General features: G+C 42.8%; 1 protein-coding gene across 1 annotated transcript in view; it reads left to right on the top strand.

The window, feature by feature from the left end:
• recql4 (RecQ helicase-like 4) overlaps positions 1–17,744 on the top strand; it is a 68,520-nt gene that overhangs the window by 3,572 nt on the left and 47,204 nt on the right. The window contains exons 2-9 of the mRNA XM_052016991.1: positions 296–432; positions 2,774–2,807; positions 4,012–4,142; positions 5,840–5,986; positions 6,888–8,101; positions 13,185–13,287; positions 14,927–15,053; positions 15,970–16,095. Coding sequence (XP_051872951.1) covers positions 349–432; positions 2,774–2,807; positions 4,012–4,142; positions 5,840–5,986; positions 6,888–8,101; positions 13,185–13,287; positions 14,927–15,053; positions 15,970–16,095 — 1,966 coding nt within the window. The 5' untranslated portion in view covers positions 296–348. The remainder of the gene's footprint in view (positions 1–295; positions 433–2,773; positions 2,808–4,011; positions 4,143–5,839; positions 5,987–6,887; positions 8,102–13,184; positions 13,288–14,926; positions 15,054–15,969; positions 16,096–17,744) is intronic.

Genomic DNA, 17,744 nt, shown 5'->3' with positions numbered 1-17,744 from the left:
GTTCATTGAGATAATACAAGGGAAAAACAATAACAGAATGTAGAATAATGTGTTACAGTTACAGAGAAAACGCAGTCAGGCAGACAATAAGGTGCAAGACCATAATGAGGTGGATTGTGATTAGCTCCACATTACACATGCAGACCCATTCATCGAGGCACCTGTAGTGGAATGTTTATCAAAAATGGAAAACAGCTTTTTAACCATCAGATAAATTTTCAATTTCCCACACCTAAACTTGCTAAAAATTGCATAATGGATATTTGACATTAAATATTCTTTTTCTCCTCTGCAGAGATATGTCACATGGTGCAGGAGAGAGATCTGTGAAGGTGGTTGCAGGGGGGGATGGATCGACACGATGAGCTAAAACTTCTGCTGAAGAAGTGGGAAACTTTGTTCTTTGAGGAACATAAGCGCAAGCCAAATAAGGTAGGTATTGTGCCCAAAATGTCAACCCTTAAAAACCCACCAGAATTTCTTCTGATCAAGTTAGAGGTTCTGAGGGTCTTGGACTCCAGATTCCAGTATCTCGTCAAATAATTTTGAACCACCTCCCCCCACACTGACGAACCCTAGTATTGAGGACATTGGTCCCAGCTCTCCATCTGGCCTGTAGAGGCCACACCACCCCCAGAATTAGATGCATTGCCACAAGGGGTATAAATACATAGTTCCATGAAAGTGGTGACACAGAAGGCATTTGGCGCGCTTGCCTTCGTTGGTCAGGGCATTGAGTACAGGAGTTGGGACATTATGTTACGGCCATACAAGATGTTGGTGAGACCGCACTTAGAGCATTGTGTGCAGTTCTGGTCGCCTGGTTATAGGAAGGATCTCATTAAGCTGAAAAGGGTGTAGAAAAGATTCACAAGTATGTTGCCGGGACTGGAGGGCTTGAGTTATAAGGAGAGACTGGATGGGCTGGGACTTTTTTCTCTGGAGTGTAGGAGGCTGAAGTGTGACCTTCACACTTCATAAGATCATAAGGGACATATATAAGGTAGATGTTCACAGTCTTTTCCCAGGGCATGGGAGTCTAAAACTGGAGAATGTAGATCTAAGGTGAGAGGGGAAAGACTTAAAAGGGACCTGAGGGGAAACATTTTAAACATAAACATAGAACATTACAGCACAGTACAGGAGCTTTGGCCCACAATGTTGTGCCGACATCATATCCTGCTCTAAGATCGATCTCACTCTTCTCTCCCACATAGCTCTTCCCCACCCCCCCGCCCCCCCATTTCTCTATCATTCATGTGTCTATCTGAGAGTCTTTTAAATGTCCCCAATGTATCTGCCCTCGCAACCTCTGCCGGCAGTGTGTTCCATGCACCCACCACTCTCTGTGTTAAAAAACACCCCTGACATCCCCCTTATACCTTCCTCCAATCACCTTTAATATTAGGTCCCATTCACAGAGAGGGTGGTAGGTATATAAAGTGAGCTGCCAGAAGAAGTGGCAGAGGTACAAATACAACATTTAAGACATTTAGACAGGTTCATGGATAGGAAGGGTTTAGAGGGATATGGGACAAATGCGGGCAAATATCACTAGCTCAGGAAGACACCTTGATTGGCGTGGATAAGTTGGGCCGAAGGGCCTGTCTTCCATGCCGTATAACTGTATGTCTCTCTAAGTTTCCTGCGGTTTTTGTCTTGGAATCCTTTAACACCAGATGAGGTCAGATCCTACAATTGTAGTTGGGGTATTTAAATAGTGTAAACTTATGTTTTTTATCGTGTGTGTATACATATATATAAAAAAAGGAGCAAGAGTAGGCTAATTGTCTCCTCGAGCCGGCTCACATCCATCCAATCACCTTAGCAAGACCACTTTCTCAAACTCTCCACGTACCCTTAAACGAGGGAAAAGTTGAGGGATAATACATTCTTTGTTCTCGGGATGTGGATGTGATTAGCATCTATTGCCCTGAGCTGTAGAGGTAGTTAAGAGTGTAGATCTGGAGCCAAATATAGGCCAGACCAGGTTGGGATGGGCAGATTTCCTCCTCTGAAGGACATCAGCAAACCAAATAGGTTTTTGCAACAATGCAGTAGGTCTAATGGTTATTGTTACTGATGTCTTTGTATTCTGGATTTTATTTTATTACTTGAATTCCAGAGCAGGTGTGATGGGATTCAAATTCACGTCTCTGAATCGATAGTCCAGTGATTTAATTGCGATGCTAATGCAAATCCTGATACAGAACCCTGCCTGCAGTCTCACCAAGGCCACGTAGAAACGAAGGGTCTTTGTCTGGAAATGTTGACTGTGTTTCTATCCTCACCCATGCTGGCTGACCTGCTGAGTGCTTCCAGCATTTTATTTCTGTTTTGGATTTCCAGCACCTGCAGTTTTTTGCTCCATTTTCAAAAATTACTTCTTCCTTGTGCACTTGCTTTGTGCTTGTCACACTGCCCATTTTGAACTGAACTGACCACACTCTGACCTGCCCATTATAATCTACAAAATAATTACCATTTGATGTGTATTCCACACTCTTCCCCCAAAATTTACATAGTTATCCAAATTCTGTTCCATGTTCTGTCTGTACGCAGCCTGTCAAAATTCCTTTGGATTGTTGTGATTTGGGACAGATTATTTGGTATAAAATTTCATCATTGGTCAGTACTTGCTTCTGTGAGGGCTATACAGCGTGTGATAGCACAGGGGCAGAGATTTGTTTTCTGTTGCACATGTGAAGGGAATGCTTCCATACATACATGTCTTCATGGCAAGCTTATGTTCCCCAACTTTTCCCTCATTTAGGTGGATGTGGCCAGTGCTTCGGAGGAGACACAAAGTAAGTAATAAATGAAAGATTAAGTAGTCATTCTTTACTTGAGTTTTTGTTTAAATTGAGGATTAGTTGGGGTAAGTGAAGGGAATCTTTCAAAGCAAATATATAATCTGTGGAATGGGGGGAATGCATGCAGCAAAGATCTGGAGTAGAAATTAAGCAGCAAATTATCTTTTGTAAATTTTATTTCTCTGTCCTCCTGTTCTCGTTAATTGAACACTTAAAGCATGTCTCTTTGTTAATGCATTGCCTTGTTTGCGCACTTTCATATGTTGGTCATAAGTACGGACAGACGTTTCATGTTTAATAGGCTATTATTTATCTAGGGAATGAAGAAGTCATAAGTACAGACAGACGTTTCATGTTTAATAGGCTATTATTTATCTAGGGAATGAAGAAGTGAGGAATATTGATGAAGCATCTCAGGATATGGAGTCCACTTATGAGGAATTTCTTCTGAATCTTTGGAATTCTCTGCTTGAAAGGACTATGAATGTTATAGGTTATAGGTGAAAAGGGAAATATTTACAGGAAATCTAAGGGGCAAGTTTTTCGCACAGAGGGTGGTGGGTGTATAGAACGAGCTGTCAGAGGAGGCGTGTACAATCACAGCACTAAAAGAGCATTAGGACAGGTACCCGGAAAGGAAAGGAATAGAGATATATGGGGCAGACGCAGGAAAATGGGAGTAACGTAGATCGGCACCTTGGTCGCCACGGACGAGTTGGATCGAAGGGCCTGTTTCTGTGCTGTATAACTCTCTGAATCTATGAAATTGTGAATCCTGTCAACACTGAGGTTAGAATCATGTGCAGGATAAAACTTTCAAAACTTTCAACCATGGGTCATTCTGTGTGGCCCAGTGGGACATCACACCTCATTTATCAACTATACTACTTTCCTACAAATCCCCATGTATTAGTTCTTTCAGGAGTTCTGATATTTGGTGTCATGGATCCGGTTTTGAGTTTGGTCCCTTTCAAGCATGGTGATGTGTCTGCAAGGAAGATGTAAACATACTTCTATCTCTTCATACTAGATCTTGGGTCTTGGTACTTTGAGAGTGAAGAGTCTCCATTGGCACATTTTATCTGCAGGAGGGCCATCTGTTGTGGATAGATCTTATTTTTAGCATAACATGTTGTAAGTTAATTCTGTGATTAAATTAAAGCCCTGTAGAGATAACTTATACTTTCTGAATTCACAGAACTATATAGAGAGTACAGGGCTATAAAGAAAAGTAGAGAAAGCCTTGCTGCAGAAGAAGATCGAAGTCCACATTTGGAATCTGTGAGTAAGTGCTCACAGGGCAGTAACCAAGATGAGAAGAAGGAAAAGGTAAAGCTGGTTTTCTCAGTCATATGCCTTGTCTCTATCTTTTCCTGTAACATTTTCCCATTTAGAATTCCTCTCTCAATTGACTGCAGAGATGATCCAGATCCTCCTTGTGTCTCCATGTGACCAGATAAATGGTGATACAGTTTCTAACCAAGCAGCAGACTGGGTTGTGAAATCTGACACAGCAACATGTGAGCTAATCAGGCTCCTTGGACTCTGTCTTTACCTCTCGTTGTCTTGGTGAAGCAGCCAGCATAATCAAAGACCCCACCCACCCAGGTCATTCTCTCTTCTCTCCTCTTCCATCAGGTAGGAGATACAGGAGCCTGAGGGCACGTACCACCAGACTTAAGGACAGCTTCTACCCCACTGTGATAAAACTATTGAACTATTCCCTTATATGATGAGATGGACTATGACCTCATGATCTACCTTGTTGTGACCTTGCACCTTATTGCACTGCACTTTCTCTGTAGCTGTGACACTTTACTCTGTACTGTTACTGTTTTTACCTGTACTACATCAATGCACTCTGTACTAACTCAATGTAACTGCACTGTGTAATGAATTGACCTGTACAATCAGTTTGCAAGACACGTTTTTCACTGTACCTCAGTACAAGTGACAATAATAAACCAATACCAATACCTTCTGCCCACCAATGCCAAGGACTGCAATAGCCCTAGATGGAAAATGTTGTGCTGTTCCTCAACATTACATTGTCCATCATTGAAACAGTGTAGGAGGCTAAGGACAGAGAGGTTAGAGTGGCAATGATATGAAGAATTGTAGGGTCACCCATGTGGACTTAACAAAGGTTTTCTGCAAAGTGGCATTGAATAAGGAGGGGTGTATAAACACGTTCTGGTTGCCAAATCCAGTCTGTCCAACTTGGGACAACTTTTACATAGACTGGTGCAAGAAGCAGATTTTAATGCAGATTCGGTTTGAAATCTTCATTAAGACTTATATTCTATATATCACAATAGTCACAGTCTAGAAGTATCCTTACCAGTGATTCATAGAGTAATACAGCGGGGGAACAGGTCCTTTGGCCCAATTGGTGCATTTAGTAAACAAAAAAAGTTTATCTAATCATCACCTTTTATGATGAGTAAGATAAGATAAGATCTTTATTAGTCACATGTACGTCGAAACACACCGTGAAATGCATCTTTTGAGTAGAGTGTTCTGGGGGCAGGCCGCAAGTGTCGCCACGCTTCCAGCGCCAACATAGCATGCCCACAACTTCCTAACCCGTACGTCTTTGGAATGTGGGAGGAAACCGGAGCACCTGGAGGAAACCCATAGTTAGTAGAACTGCTGTCTCACAGTACCAGAGACCCAAGTTCAATCCTGTCTGTGTGGAGTTTACATGTTCTCCCTGTGACTGCAAGTTTTCTCTGGGTGCTCCAGTTTCCTCTCTCATCCTAAAAACTTGCAGATTGATGGGTTAATTATTCACTGTAAATTGCTTCTCATGTGTAGGTGAGTGGTAGAACCTGGGGGTGAGGTGGGGTGGGGTGGGTGCTCGGAGTTGATGGGAATGTGAAGAATGGGGGAAAAAAATGGGATTTTGTAGGATTAGTGTAAATGGATGGTTGATAGTCAGCACAGATTCAGTGGGCCGAAGGGCTGTTTCTGTGCTGAATATCTTTATGACTCTATGATTATAATCAGCTGATTTCAATTTCTAGACTTGTGAATCTGATGTTTGGGGATCACATCTAAATCGTCGGAACAGTCTTGTTCAGGAGCTTACATTACAGGAACACAGAACCATCACCACATCAGCCCAGTATTATGGAATGAAACTGAAGGAGAAACTTGGAACAGCAGGAAAAGTAAGGCTTTTATTTCCTTTTTCTTGTTATCTCTCTCTTCTCCCCATCCATCTTAAAAGCTGTTGACTTCTTACTGTGACGTGATTTCATGGGTGCCAGTCTCCTGGTCTTATCTCAGTCCAGTGCTTACTGCAGCCATGTGCAGACCTGGCTACCTTTGTAATGCAGACTTCTGTGCATTGCTATTGTGAGGGCACTCATCGTGGCACACAGTCCACACAACTAAGCAGACTGCTGTGTGGCGCCTGTCCTCTAATGGCCTTGTTGACTTGGAGAATGAGTTTGCTGCTTAAAGTAGTGGTAGGATCATTTGACAGTTTATCATGTGCGCCCTGTGGATTGAAGGGAAACTGTGTTCTTTAACTTTGCAGGGGACAGGATCTCCACCAACAACGCCTTTATAAAAGTCTCTTCACAATCTTAATAATGTGTAACAGCGGCCCTGAGAGAGGAAAAAAACAATCAGTGGGGTTGTTACAAAAATTTGCACTTTATTCACAGTTAACCTGATAGAGGTTTATAATGTCATGAGGGGCATAGATAAGGTGAATAGTTGCAGTCTATTCCCCAGGGTAGGGGAGTCCAGAACTAGAGGGCATAGGTTTAAGTTGAGAGGGGAAAGATTTAAAAGGGACCTGAGGGGGAACTTTTTTGCACAGATGGTGGTGGGTATGTGGAACAAGCTGCCAGAAGAGGTGGTAGAGGTGGGTTCAATTACAGTGTTTAAAAAGCATTTGGACAGGTACATGGATAGGAAAATTTTGAGGGATATAGGCTAAGCGCATGCAAATGGGACTAACTCAGGTGGGAAACTTGGACAGCATGGACAAGTTGGGCCAAAGGGCCTGTTTTCCGTGCTGTATGGCTCTATGACTTTAAAATAAATGTTATCTTTTGAAAGGAGAGGCCGGTCTCCCTACGCAAGTCAATAACTCCAAGAAGAGCACGGGTGCCCAGAGAGATTAAGGACAATGAAGTTAACCAGGTTGTTGGAACAGAACCTGCCACCCCTCAAGCTTCACCAAGTCTGCAGACTGCGACCAAAGAGTCTCTTGATGGGCCTGAACAGCTGGAATTACTACACTCAACCGTGAAGGGTATTACTCCTTCAAAAATTCTCTTAACCCAGGCTCAATCCCGACCTGTAAATAAATTACAACAACTGCAACAGAACGTATCGAGAAGAATGTCTTCACTTGACCTTGGCTGGTTAGACAGGTGCCAGGAGAGAACACAACTGGGTGCAGCGTTGCCCATTTTGAGCAGCTGTTCGTTACGAGCCAGTGGGACAAATGTTGGGGCGGGTGATCCTGATTTGGATCATAGGAAGCCATCAGCCAAAGGCAAGTCACTGTCTTTAAGTGACTCCACACCAGAAGCCAATGACAAACCTTTGTGCTTAAGTGACAGTACTCATTTGGCCAGTGGAATGGATCAAAATGACAAATTTCCTACAATCAATAGAAAATCGTGTCCACTGAGCTGCATTTCAACATTAGCTGATGGTGCCTCAGCATTACTGGACAATGTTCCTTTCAAAGATGCCTGTGAATCTGATCCTTGTGTAACTGGTCGTGGAAAGCTTGCAGAATCAGAGAATGACTATTTAATGGATGCTGCTTCTCGCCAAATAAAGCCCACTAAAGTAAAAATCCAAAACACAATGGAAAATATACCGGAGTGCCAATTAAACCACGATTCAGTAACCATGGGGCAGAGAACTTCCTGTGCCCGGGATTGTTCCCAAGAGATCAATGACATAGTGAAACCTGACTCGGGCACCGAGTTAAATACTGGCCATGAGAAAGAATTGAGCAATGTTAAAACAAGGAGCAGAAAGAGATGGAGAGCAGACACAAAGCAGAGTGCTGAAGCTTGTGGAGGTGAGATCAAGAAACGTAGAAAAACAACCAAACCTTCAGACACTTGCCCAGCTCAGAAAACAGAGAAGAGGCAAGTACTCAAAGCTGGTTCCAAACTTGAGGTGGATGAAAGCTCTCCCACTGAGGATGATGGCGGGAATAAACCAAAATCTGAGACTCCACAAGAGAATCTGTACGGAGATGTGGAAGAGGGGAGCCTCCATTCAGAATCAAGAAGGTGCACTGCAGCAAGGTATGTACAGACACTGTGACTTCGCACTAAGATGCCAGGAGGCATGAAGTATATTTGCTTTGCTTTTTTAAAAATTAATTAAAGGAATAAAATCTTATATGATTGTAGTTTTATCACCTTGTTTAACTTAATCAGTTTTGAGATGGAACCACTTGTTTTACTGTAGTTGGGAGGAGTTGTAGTCGGAGTGGACTGCAGGGTAGGCGATGTTCTGTTCATGTTAATTTCTGTCATTCCTATCTCTGGTCTTTGCTTTGTTCCAATCTGCAGTTAACACACCTAAGGCCTCTTGGGGTTACTGAATCAGCTTTCTCTCATCAGCTGTCAGTAAACAAATTCCCATCTATTGGGCATTGGGCACCAAAGAGTTCTCAGAATAACTTGCTTCTCACTTAGATTTCTGGAAGCATTCCCTGCATTTCTTAAAGACTTCGTGTGGCAAATCACAAAGGCAACAGCAAGGCTATTATGTCATGGAACATTGTAATAGTGTAAAACCATGCACTGTTTGATAGAGATATTATGTTCAGTTCTGGTCGCCTCATTATAGGAAGGATGTGGAAGCTTTAGAGAGGGTACAGAGGAGATTTATCAGGATGTTGCCTGGATTGGAGAGCATGTCTTATGAGGATAGGCTGAGGGAGCTAGGGGTTTTCTTTTTGGAGAGAAGGAGGATGAGAGGTGACTTAATAGAGCTGTACAAGATGATAAGAGGTATATATCGGGTGGACAGTCAGAGACTTTTTCCCTGGGCGACAGTGGCTAACAGGAGGGGACATAATTTTAAGGTGATTGGAGGAAGGTATAAGGAGGATGTCAGGATAAGTTTTTTACACAGAGAGTGGTGGGTGCGTGGAATGCACTGCCTGCAGAGGTTGTGGGAGCAGATACATTAGGGATATTTAAGAGACTCTTAGATAGCCACATAAGTGACAGAAAAATGGGGGCACTTATGTGGGTGGGAAGGGTTAGATGGATCTTAGAGCAGGATAAAATGTTGGCACAACGTTGTGGGCCGAAGGCCTGTACTGTGCTGTAATGTTCTATGTTCTATGTACAGTACGGAACCATGTCCCTCAGTCCACTGAGTCCGCACTGACCATCGCACACCCATTTACACTAACCCTACATGAACCCCAGAGGGACCTGTTGCAGGTTTCGACCTGAAGTGTCGGCAGTTCCTTTCCCTGCACAGCTGCTACTCGACCCGTTGAGATCCTCCAGCGGATTGTTTGTTGCTCTACACTAACCTAATTTTTTTATTCTCCCCACATTCAACAATGTGTTCCTAGGATTCTCTGGATTCAAGTTACCAACATTTGAGATTTTTCTCTTTTGAGAATAAAATTTGTATAACCCAGCCAAATTTAAAACGTTTACTTTATAATTTGGTGTTTGTTTTAGATGAAACAAATGATTTGAATCCAGGAGATCTGACCGGCTCTGTGGATTAGACTTGTCTAATGCTTAAGAGATAATCTGTAGAAGAATAGATAAATCAGGCATGTTGAGAGGGATTCCTCAGTAATGCTAAACCATAATTTTTTGTGTAATGTTTTCTATGGAATGCTCATTTCTGTAGACTGTCCCAGATTTTATGAACCTATAAAACCATAAGCATACTTCTATAGAAACGGTGTAGTAAAGAAAAAGGGAATAAGAGAATTAGTGATGCATTCCACCTATTTAGAGCTGTTTGTATTGATGGTTTTATTGTTTAATAAGTAAAACATCAAGCTGCATTTCCGAGGGTGGAAGCTTGAAATCTTCTCCCCCTAAAAGCAGTGGATGCTGAAATTACCCAACCTTGCAGGACTGTGGTTGATGAGGTTTGTGTCGGGTAATTAGAATCAGGTTTATTATCACTGACGTATGTTGTGAAATTTGTTGTTTTGCAGTAGCAGTACAGTGCATGGCATAAAAATTACTGTAAGTTACAAAATAAAGTGTAAAAGAGGAATAACAAGGATGGGTTCATGGACCATTCAGAAATATGATGGCAGAGGGGAAGAAGCTGTTCCTAAAACATTGAGTGTGGGTCTTCAGGCTCCTGTACCACCTCCCCAATGGTAGTAACGTGAAGACGGCGCGTCCCGGATGGTGAGGGTCCTTAATGATGGATGCCATCTTCTTGAGGCACCGCCTCTTGAAGACGTCCTCAATGGCGGGGAGGGTTGTGCCTGTGATGGAGCTGGCTGAGTCTACAACACTCTGCAGCCTCTTTTGATCCTGTGCAATTCTGGGGTCCTCCTCATCTCTGGTTTTCATTGCAACAACGTTGGTGGCCATGCCTTCAGCTTCCTGTGCCCCAAGATTTGGAATAGGACAACTTGTATACAGGGTAGGGTGGGCAGATGTGGTGAGGGGATGAGAAAGTTAAGAGTAACAGGAAAAGATTTAGGTGGTGTAAGCTCGAGTGGCACAGTGGTGCAGCTGGGTCACTGGGACTCTGTCAGGTTTGATCCTGACCTCGGCTGCTGTCTGAGTGGAGCACGTTCTCCCTGTGACTACATGGGATTCCCCTGGGTGTTCCAGTTTCCTCCCTCATCCAAAGTTGTGCAGGATGATAGGTTAATTGAACACTGTAAGTTGCCCCTTGTGTGTAGGAGAACAGTGGAATCTGGGGGGAGTTGATGGGAATATAAAGTGGATTGGTATAGAATTAGTGTAAATGGGTGCTTGATGATTGGTACAGACTTAGTGGGCCAAAGGACCTATTTCCATGTATGGCCCGAAATATTGACAATTCTTTTCCCCGACAGGTGCTGCTCGACCTGCCGTATTCCTCCAGCAGATCATTTGTTAGCCCTCTATTTAGTTGGTTTGAGCATTAAGCCTAATGAAGACAAAGAAATTTGGCTGTGTACTTTTAGCAGATTGGGGTTTCAGTCACTGAATCCTGTCTTAGATAATAGTGGTTAGTATAGAGGGTGAACTGATTTTGCTCAGTGAAGTGAAGTTAGAAAGGCCAAGAATTAACAGTGAGGTCAGTGCTAATTGCCAGTAATGCCTTGCAGAGACCATGGAAATATGAGGTGAGGGTACAGGTAGCAGTTTTCCAATGGTGGTGAGGAGGGCAAAAGAATTAGAGGCTAGGGCAGGAGGTTTCAACCTTTGTGACAGAGATCCAGAACAGAAGGGGGCATCATCAGTGAATGAGAGAAAGCAGCCTCGATACTGTGATCACTTCTGAATTTAGTCTGCATTGGCAGCTGTGGGACTGAAGACGATGGATCTGTTTTATTTAGTATTGAGCTAGAAAAAAGTTTACTTTCATTCACTTCTTAATGTCTGTTAGAAAGGTGGGGCAGGTGATGAGGTACAGGTGAATGTGGTGCCTGTGGTTTGGGGTCTTGGATTATGTTTTTGATGCGATATAATGAAGGGAAGATTGGAACAACAGCAGTTAATAAATTCTCGTGTCTCATCCAGAGCATAATTGTTTGAATTCTGTATGTAACACCACATCCTGGTTGTTTTTCTTTGCCCAATGCTAACAGCTATTGATCATTGCAATGTAACAGGTGATCAATTGGTCAATTGTTCACAAAGTTTGATATTCCTATGTCTTTTTACTTTATCCTTTTTGTATCTTTTTAATATTCAGGCATTCAGTTCTAGTCAAATTTTACAGTCTCGAATAGTGCTGAAAATTTCATGAATGTACTGGCAAAACAATCGTATTTTTAAAAAAATTCCTGTGAAGTGTTTAGAAGACATTTTATTAAAGGTGTCATTGTTCCTTTATTGATTGCCTATTTTTAATCATTTTACCACAACTTTTCACTTTTTAACCCGTTCCAAATGACACAGTGGCACAGCTAGTAGCGCTGCTGCCTCACGGCTCCACCAACTGGGGTGTAATTCTGAACTCCCATTGCTGTCTCTGTGGAGTTTGCGCGTTCTTCATGTGACCATATGATTTTCCCCAGGTGCTCTGGTTTCTTCCCACATACAAAGAAGTGCAGATTGTTAGGTTAGTTGGATTCTATAAGATCCCTTATTGTGGGGGTAGGTGGTGGAATCTGCGTGGAGAATAGGTTATGGGGAAATTAGTGTGGGAACGGGATTGCTGTGAGATCTGGCATAAACACGATGAGCCAAACTCGCTGTCTCCTGTGCTGTAAGGAAATATGGGCAATGTTTTTATAACTATCATTGAAATGGTCACATGGGACACAAATTTAACGTAATCATTAAACGATAAGTTACAAAAATCTATGGTCAGAGGGTGATTAAAAACGTGGAATTTTCTGTCAGTAAGTGTTGCTGGTGTCCATAAATTCTCCCAATGATGGGTAAATACTTAAGTACATAGAAGAGTGGAGTAAAACTTGGTGTGTGGTGAAAGATAGCATAGAGTGGATGGGCTGAACAATCTGTGACCCATTGTACGATCTTTTAGTTTTATCTTTAAGTGATTTCCTTAAATGGAAATCAGCTAAATTAGTCAAGCTACACCTGTGCTTTTGCAGATCTGTGCAAAGTGCACCAGATGAATCCATTGTTTTCCAATGTCATCCCACACAATGTGTTTTTTTTTAAATCCAGTTACCTAAGTATTGGTATTGGTTTATTATTGTCGCTTGTACCGAGGTACAGTGAAAAACTTGTCTTGCATACCGATCGTACAGATCAATTCATTGAGGTAGTACAGGGTAAAAACAATAACAGAATACAGAGTAAAGCGTCACAACTACAGGGAAGTGCATTGCAGGTAGACAATAAGGTGCAAAGTCAAAACAAGGTAGATTGTGAGGTCAAGAATCCATCTCATCGTTTAAGGGAACTGTTCAATAGTCTTATCACAGTGGGATAGAAGCTGTCCTTGAGCCTGGTGGTATGTGCCCTCAGGCTCTTGTATCTTCTGCCTGATGGGAGAGGAGAGGAGAGAGAATGACCCGGGTAGTCTTTCACGATGCGTGAGCTTTCAGAGATCATAATGGAGAAGTGGTGTCAGGGCTTTGGCTTCAATCTTTTGGCTTGAATGTTGAAATGACACTGAATTCTGAACAGGTGTAATATTCAGCCCAAATTAAGTTACTCCAGCAACCTCTCTTGGTATTGATTGCTTCTTTTTCAGGGGTGCACCTCCTAAAAAGGATGGAAACTTTGTGAGGATCAACCTAAAGAAGAAATCACATGTCAGGGGTGGTGTGTTAAGAGGAGCCTATCTTCGCAAACAGGTACAGTGTTCCAGCGAGTGTTGGTGCAGACTATGTACAAGTCAGGTCCTTTTTTAGTTGTTTAATCCAGTAATGGCTCTTATGGGATAATTTCTTTACTTAAATTGGAACTGATATGATTCAGAAAAGCACATTTTTTGTTCTGCGTTTCCAGTTTGCAGCTTTAAAGTTTTGGTTTCATTTGGAGAGCTGCAGAATACATTAAGAGAGTGGCACAGTGGCACAAATAAAGGTAGCTGCTGCCTCACAGCACCCGAGACCCAGGTTCAATCCTACCTGCGGAGCTGTCTGTGTAGAGTTTGCACGTTCTCACCGTGACCGCATGGGTTTCCTCTGGGTGCTCTGGTTCCCTCCTCACATTCCAAATGCAGGCAGGTTAGTAGGTTAATTGGCTGCTGTAAGTTGCCCCTAGCATGTAGATGAGTAATAAAATAGGTCATGAGTAATAAAGGAAGTTGATGGGGTCTGTGAAAGTCGACCCACACTGTAATAAATCAGATAACAGCAGAACCAAGGAGCATATAATTAATGCTTTATTATTTTAACGCTGGCGGGAGTGAGGGACACAGAGAAAGAGTAAACAGTGTAACCCGAGCTTTGTATTGATCCCCACTCGGAGATTTACGTGTTAGTGTCCCTCCTTTTATACTTAATCTAAAGATGCCTCCGTGGGAAACTGCACATACTAGGGCAGTTGCTTACAGCAAACTTTTAGCAAAGCAAGATATTCCTTAAGAGCTTCTTTGTTTCTCACCAGCACCTGCACAACTTGTAGCCATAACTATAATCACACCATTGTTGAAGCAATATCACGCCATGGTGGAAGAATAGCTGCACGCCATTAACCCTTACATTTCCAGTCATTAACCCCTACATTTCCAGTTACCTTTTACAGGTCTGTCCACCAAAAAAGATTTTTCTCTGGGTTATGTGAAATTTACTGAATTACATTATTGAAATGTTTCACAGGGGAGCTAACTGTTAATTGGTGACATAAATGAGCTGCTTTAAATGAAAAGTTTTGTTCTGTTGTATTAGCCATGGAGAGATGCAGCACAGAAACAGGCCCTCCAGCCCACTGTGTCCATGTTGACCGTCAAACACCCACTTACACTAATTCTACTCGAGATGTGAAAGTCGGCCTGTGCTCTGTAATAAATCAGACAACAGCAGAACCAAAGAACTTACGATCAATACTTTATTAGTTTAATGCTAGCGGGAGTGAGGGATACAGAGAAAGAGTAAATAGTGTAACCCAAGCTCTGTATTAGACCAACTCAGAGATTCCCCAGTTAGTGTGTACCTTTATACCCCCTTTGTGAGAAATCTTTGTGGGAAGTTGCACTTACTGTGGCAATTGCTTACAGCAAGCTTTGGCAAAACAAGATATGTCTAAGAAAACTATTTCTTTCTCACCCACATCTGGTCTCACTTCAGCCATAACTATAGTCACCCCATGGCTGAGGTAATTCTTTACCATGGGAAGAATAGCTGACTATCAGGAGAATAGCTGCATATCATTAACCCTTATATTACCAGTCATTAACCCTTGCATTCCCAGTTATCTTTTACAGAGAGAGTTTTGTGTTCACTGTAGTTCACCCACTAACATTTTTTTGCATGTTGTGGACTTCCATAGGCCTGGAAGCAGAAATTTCAGATGAAAGGGGAACGTTTTGGTGGTGGTGGACGATTTAATCGGAATGGAGACACGTGTTTCCGCTGTGGAGCAACAGGTCATTGGGCAAAGGACTGCAGGGCTCAGGGTAGGTGCATGCACGGATTAAATTTTTCTGTTCCAGAATTTTTGACTTCACTGCAAGTATTAAGAGCACAATACTTAAGGGGGTGTGGGAAGACCACAGTCCGCAGTCTGACAGATCGGTGGGGGCACAAGAAAATGGCAGGAGGATGCAGTAGGGGGTGAACAGTGAATGTATTTTGCTCGATTCTGGAACTCCCTCCCTGCTCCTGCTAAGCCTCTGGTCTGGCTGCCAGGGGAAGTGGTGGAGGCATACATGATAGCAATGTTTAAGAGGCATTTAGACAGGCGCAAGAAGAGGCAGGGAATAGAGGGATATGGACCATGTGCAGGCAGATGGGATTAGTTTAGTTTGGCATAATGGTTGGCACAGACATGGTGGGCCAAAGGGCCTGTTCCTGTGCTGTACTGTACTGTTCTATGGTTGATAATGGCAGAGCCTGATGCTATCATCAGAGGTGATCTGCAAAATGTGAAATGGGACCTGATTCCTTCCTGCTTAGTACAGCCTCTCAGTGGGAAGGAATCTGGATCAGTGAAGGTAACTGATAAGCTTCTCATTTTTCCCCATCTCCTTGCACCTCTTCCACACCCAAACTCTATTTCTGCCAAGTGACAGCGGTTAAAATGCAGTCCAGGGTTACTGTCTCAAGAACCACTTGTTAATAAACATATTGATTGTTCCTGTAACCTGGAGTTGGTCATATTTCATGCACCAGTCGCTGTCAAGAGGCAGTTTTTCTGGTGGCTAAATGAGACTTCTGAATGACAGTCTGAATTTAATATTAATTTGTGCATAGTTTCATTTTGTGGCTACTTGGATTGGGTTGAGCATGCCTTAAAATTGCTCAAGCCAACATAAAAGGGAGATCTGATTGGTTAGAAGCAAATCACCCTGGTTACATCACTCATTCCCTCAGGGCGGAATACCGGGTTTAAAGCAGTATCCGAGGAGAAGGTGGAGACTTCCGAGGAGAAGGTGGATGATGACGGTTCTCCACTGCCAACTCTGGAGGAGGTGGCTCGTATGACATCCACAGCTAATGGTAAGAGCACACGAGGAGGACTGCTGACCATTTTGTTTCAGTAAAATACCATTTTCTTAGCCAGACTGAGTAAGAATCAGATTTACTATCACTGACGTATGTTGTGAAATTTGTTGTTTTGCAGCAGCAGTACAGTGCAGGACATAAAAATTGCTCTGTTACAAAAATAAATAAATAGTGCCAAAGAGCAATAACGATGTAGTGTTCATGGAATCTGATGGCGGAGGGGAAGAAGCTGTTCCCAAAATGTTGAGTGTGGGTCTTCAGGCTCCTGTACCTCCTCCCTGATGGTAGTAGAATGAAGAGGGCATGTCCCGGATGGTGAGGGTCCTTAGTGATGGATGCCGCCTTCTTGAGGCGCCGCCTTCTTGAGGCACCGCCTCTTGAAGATGTCCTCGATGGCCGGGAGGGTTTTGCCCATGATGGAGCTGGCTGAGTCTACAACCCTCTGCAGCCTCTTTTGATCCTGCACATTGGAGCCTCCATACCAGCAACTGATCAGAATGCTCTCCACTGTACGTCTGTAGAAATTTGCAAGAGTCTTTAGTGACATATCAAGTCTCTTCAGTGAAGGTAGGGAGATAAAGGCTTTGTGAGATAGCGTTATATATGTGCGTAGAATGGAAAGAGATGAACTAATTCACTGATGTGAATGTTAACAAAGGCACACATTAATTGCTCATTATTGGTGAGCTTGCAGCATACAGCAAGGCTATGCTGTAAAATGGTTGATATTTCTATTTAATCACAAATGGTTTTCAAGGCAGGTTCTATTTATGGAGAGGACAGGTGAACCTTGGTAATATTCAGAAGACTATAAGATATAGGAGCAGAATTAGACTATTTGGCCCACCGAGTCTGTTCCGCCCTTCAGTCATGGCTGATATTTTTTTCAACCCCATTCCCCTGCCTTCTCCCTGTAACCTTTAACCCCCCTTACCAATCAAGAACCTAACAATCTCTGCCTTACATACACCCAATGTCTTGGCCTCCCTCCCTCTGTGGCAATGAATTCCACAGATTCACCACCCTGTGGCTGAAGAAATTCCTCCTCATCTCAGTTTTAAAGGGACATCCCTTTATTCTGAGGCTGTGCCCTTGGATACTAGACTCTCCTGTTATCACCAAATTCTTAATTACTATAAACCGCGATCATCACTCAGAAATGTTTTCAGGACCAAACTTCTTTATTTCACTGCAGAGATAGAGAACTCCGTTGTTACCCTGACTCACTGTTGGCTACAGCTGGTCGGAGTCAAAGGGAGTCTGTCTGTACATTGATTAGCTAACAGATTTATACAGTTCAAGAACGTGGGAAATGGGGGTGTTCACGTTCTGTGGTGGTCTACAATATTACTCTTTAATTTGTACTACTTGTTATCCTTGGCTACAAGGACATCTACAACCGCTTGCTGACAAGTTCTTACCAAACAAAGACTTGTTATTCATTCTTTACTCATCCTGTTATCCTGATAGTGTGTCCATACCTTTATTTCTGTACACCATCTGTTTCAGCATTTTTTAAGCTTTCCACGGCTCTAGCCCTGAATTTTTAACCCTTTGAGCACTTTATTTTACAAAAATCTCATCACTCCTACTAATGGAAACATCCTCTCCATGTCCACGCTATCCAGGCCTTTTGGTATTGG

Source organism: Pristis pectinata, chromosome 5, assembly GCF_009764475.1.
Source record: "Pristis pectinata isolate sPriPec2 chromosome 5, sPriPec2.1.pri, whole genome shotgun sequence".
In the NCBI taxonomy this organism is placed as follows: Eukaryota; Metazoa; Chordata; class Chondrichthyes; order Rhinopristiformes; family Pristidae; genus Pristis; species Pristis pectinata.
The sequence above is the reverse complement of the archived record's forward strand: the minus strand, read 5'-3'. Positions and strand labels throughout refer to the sequence as shown.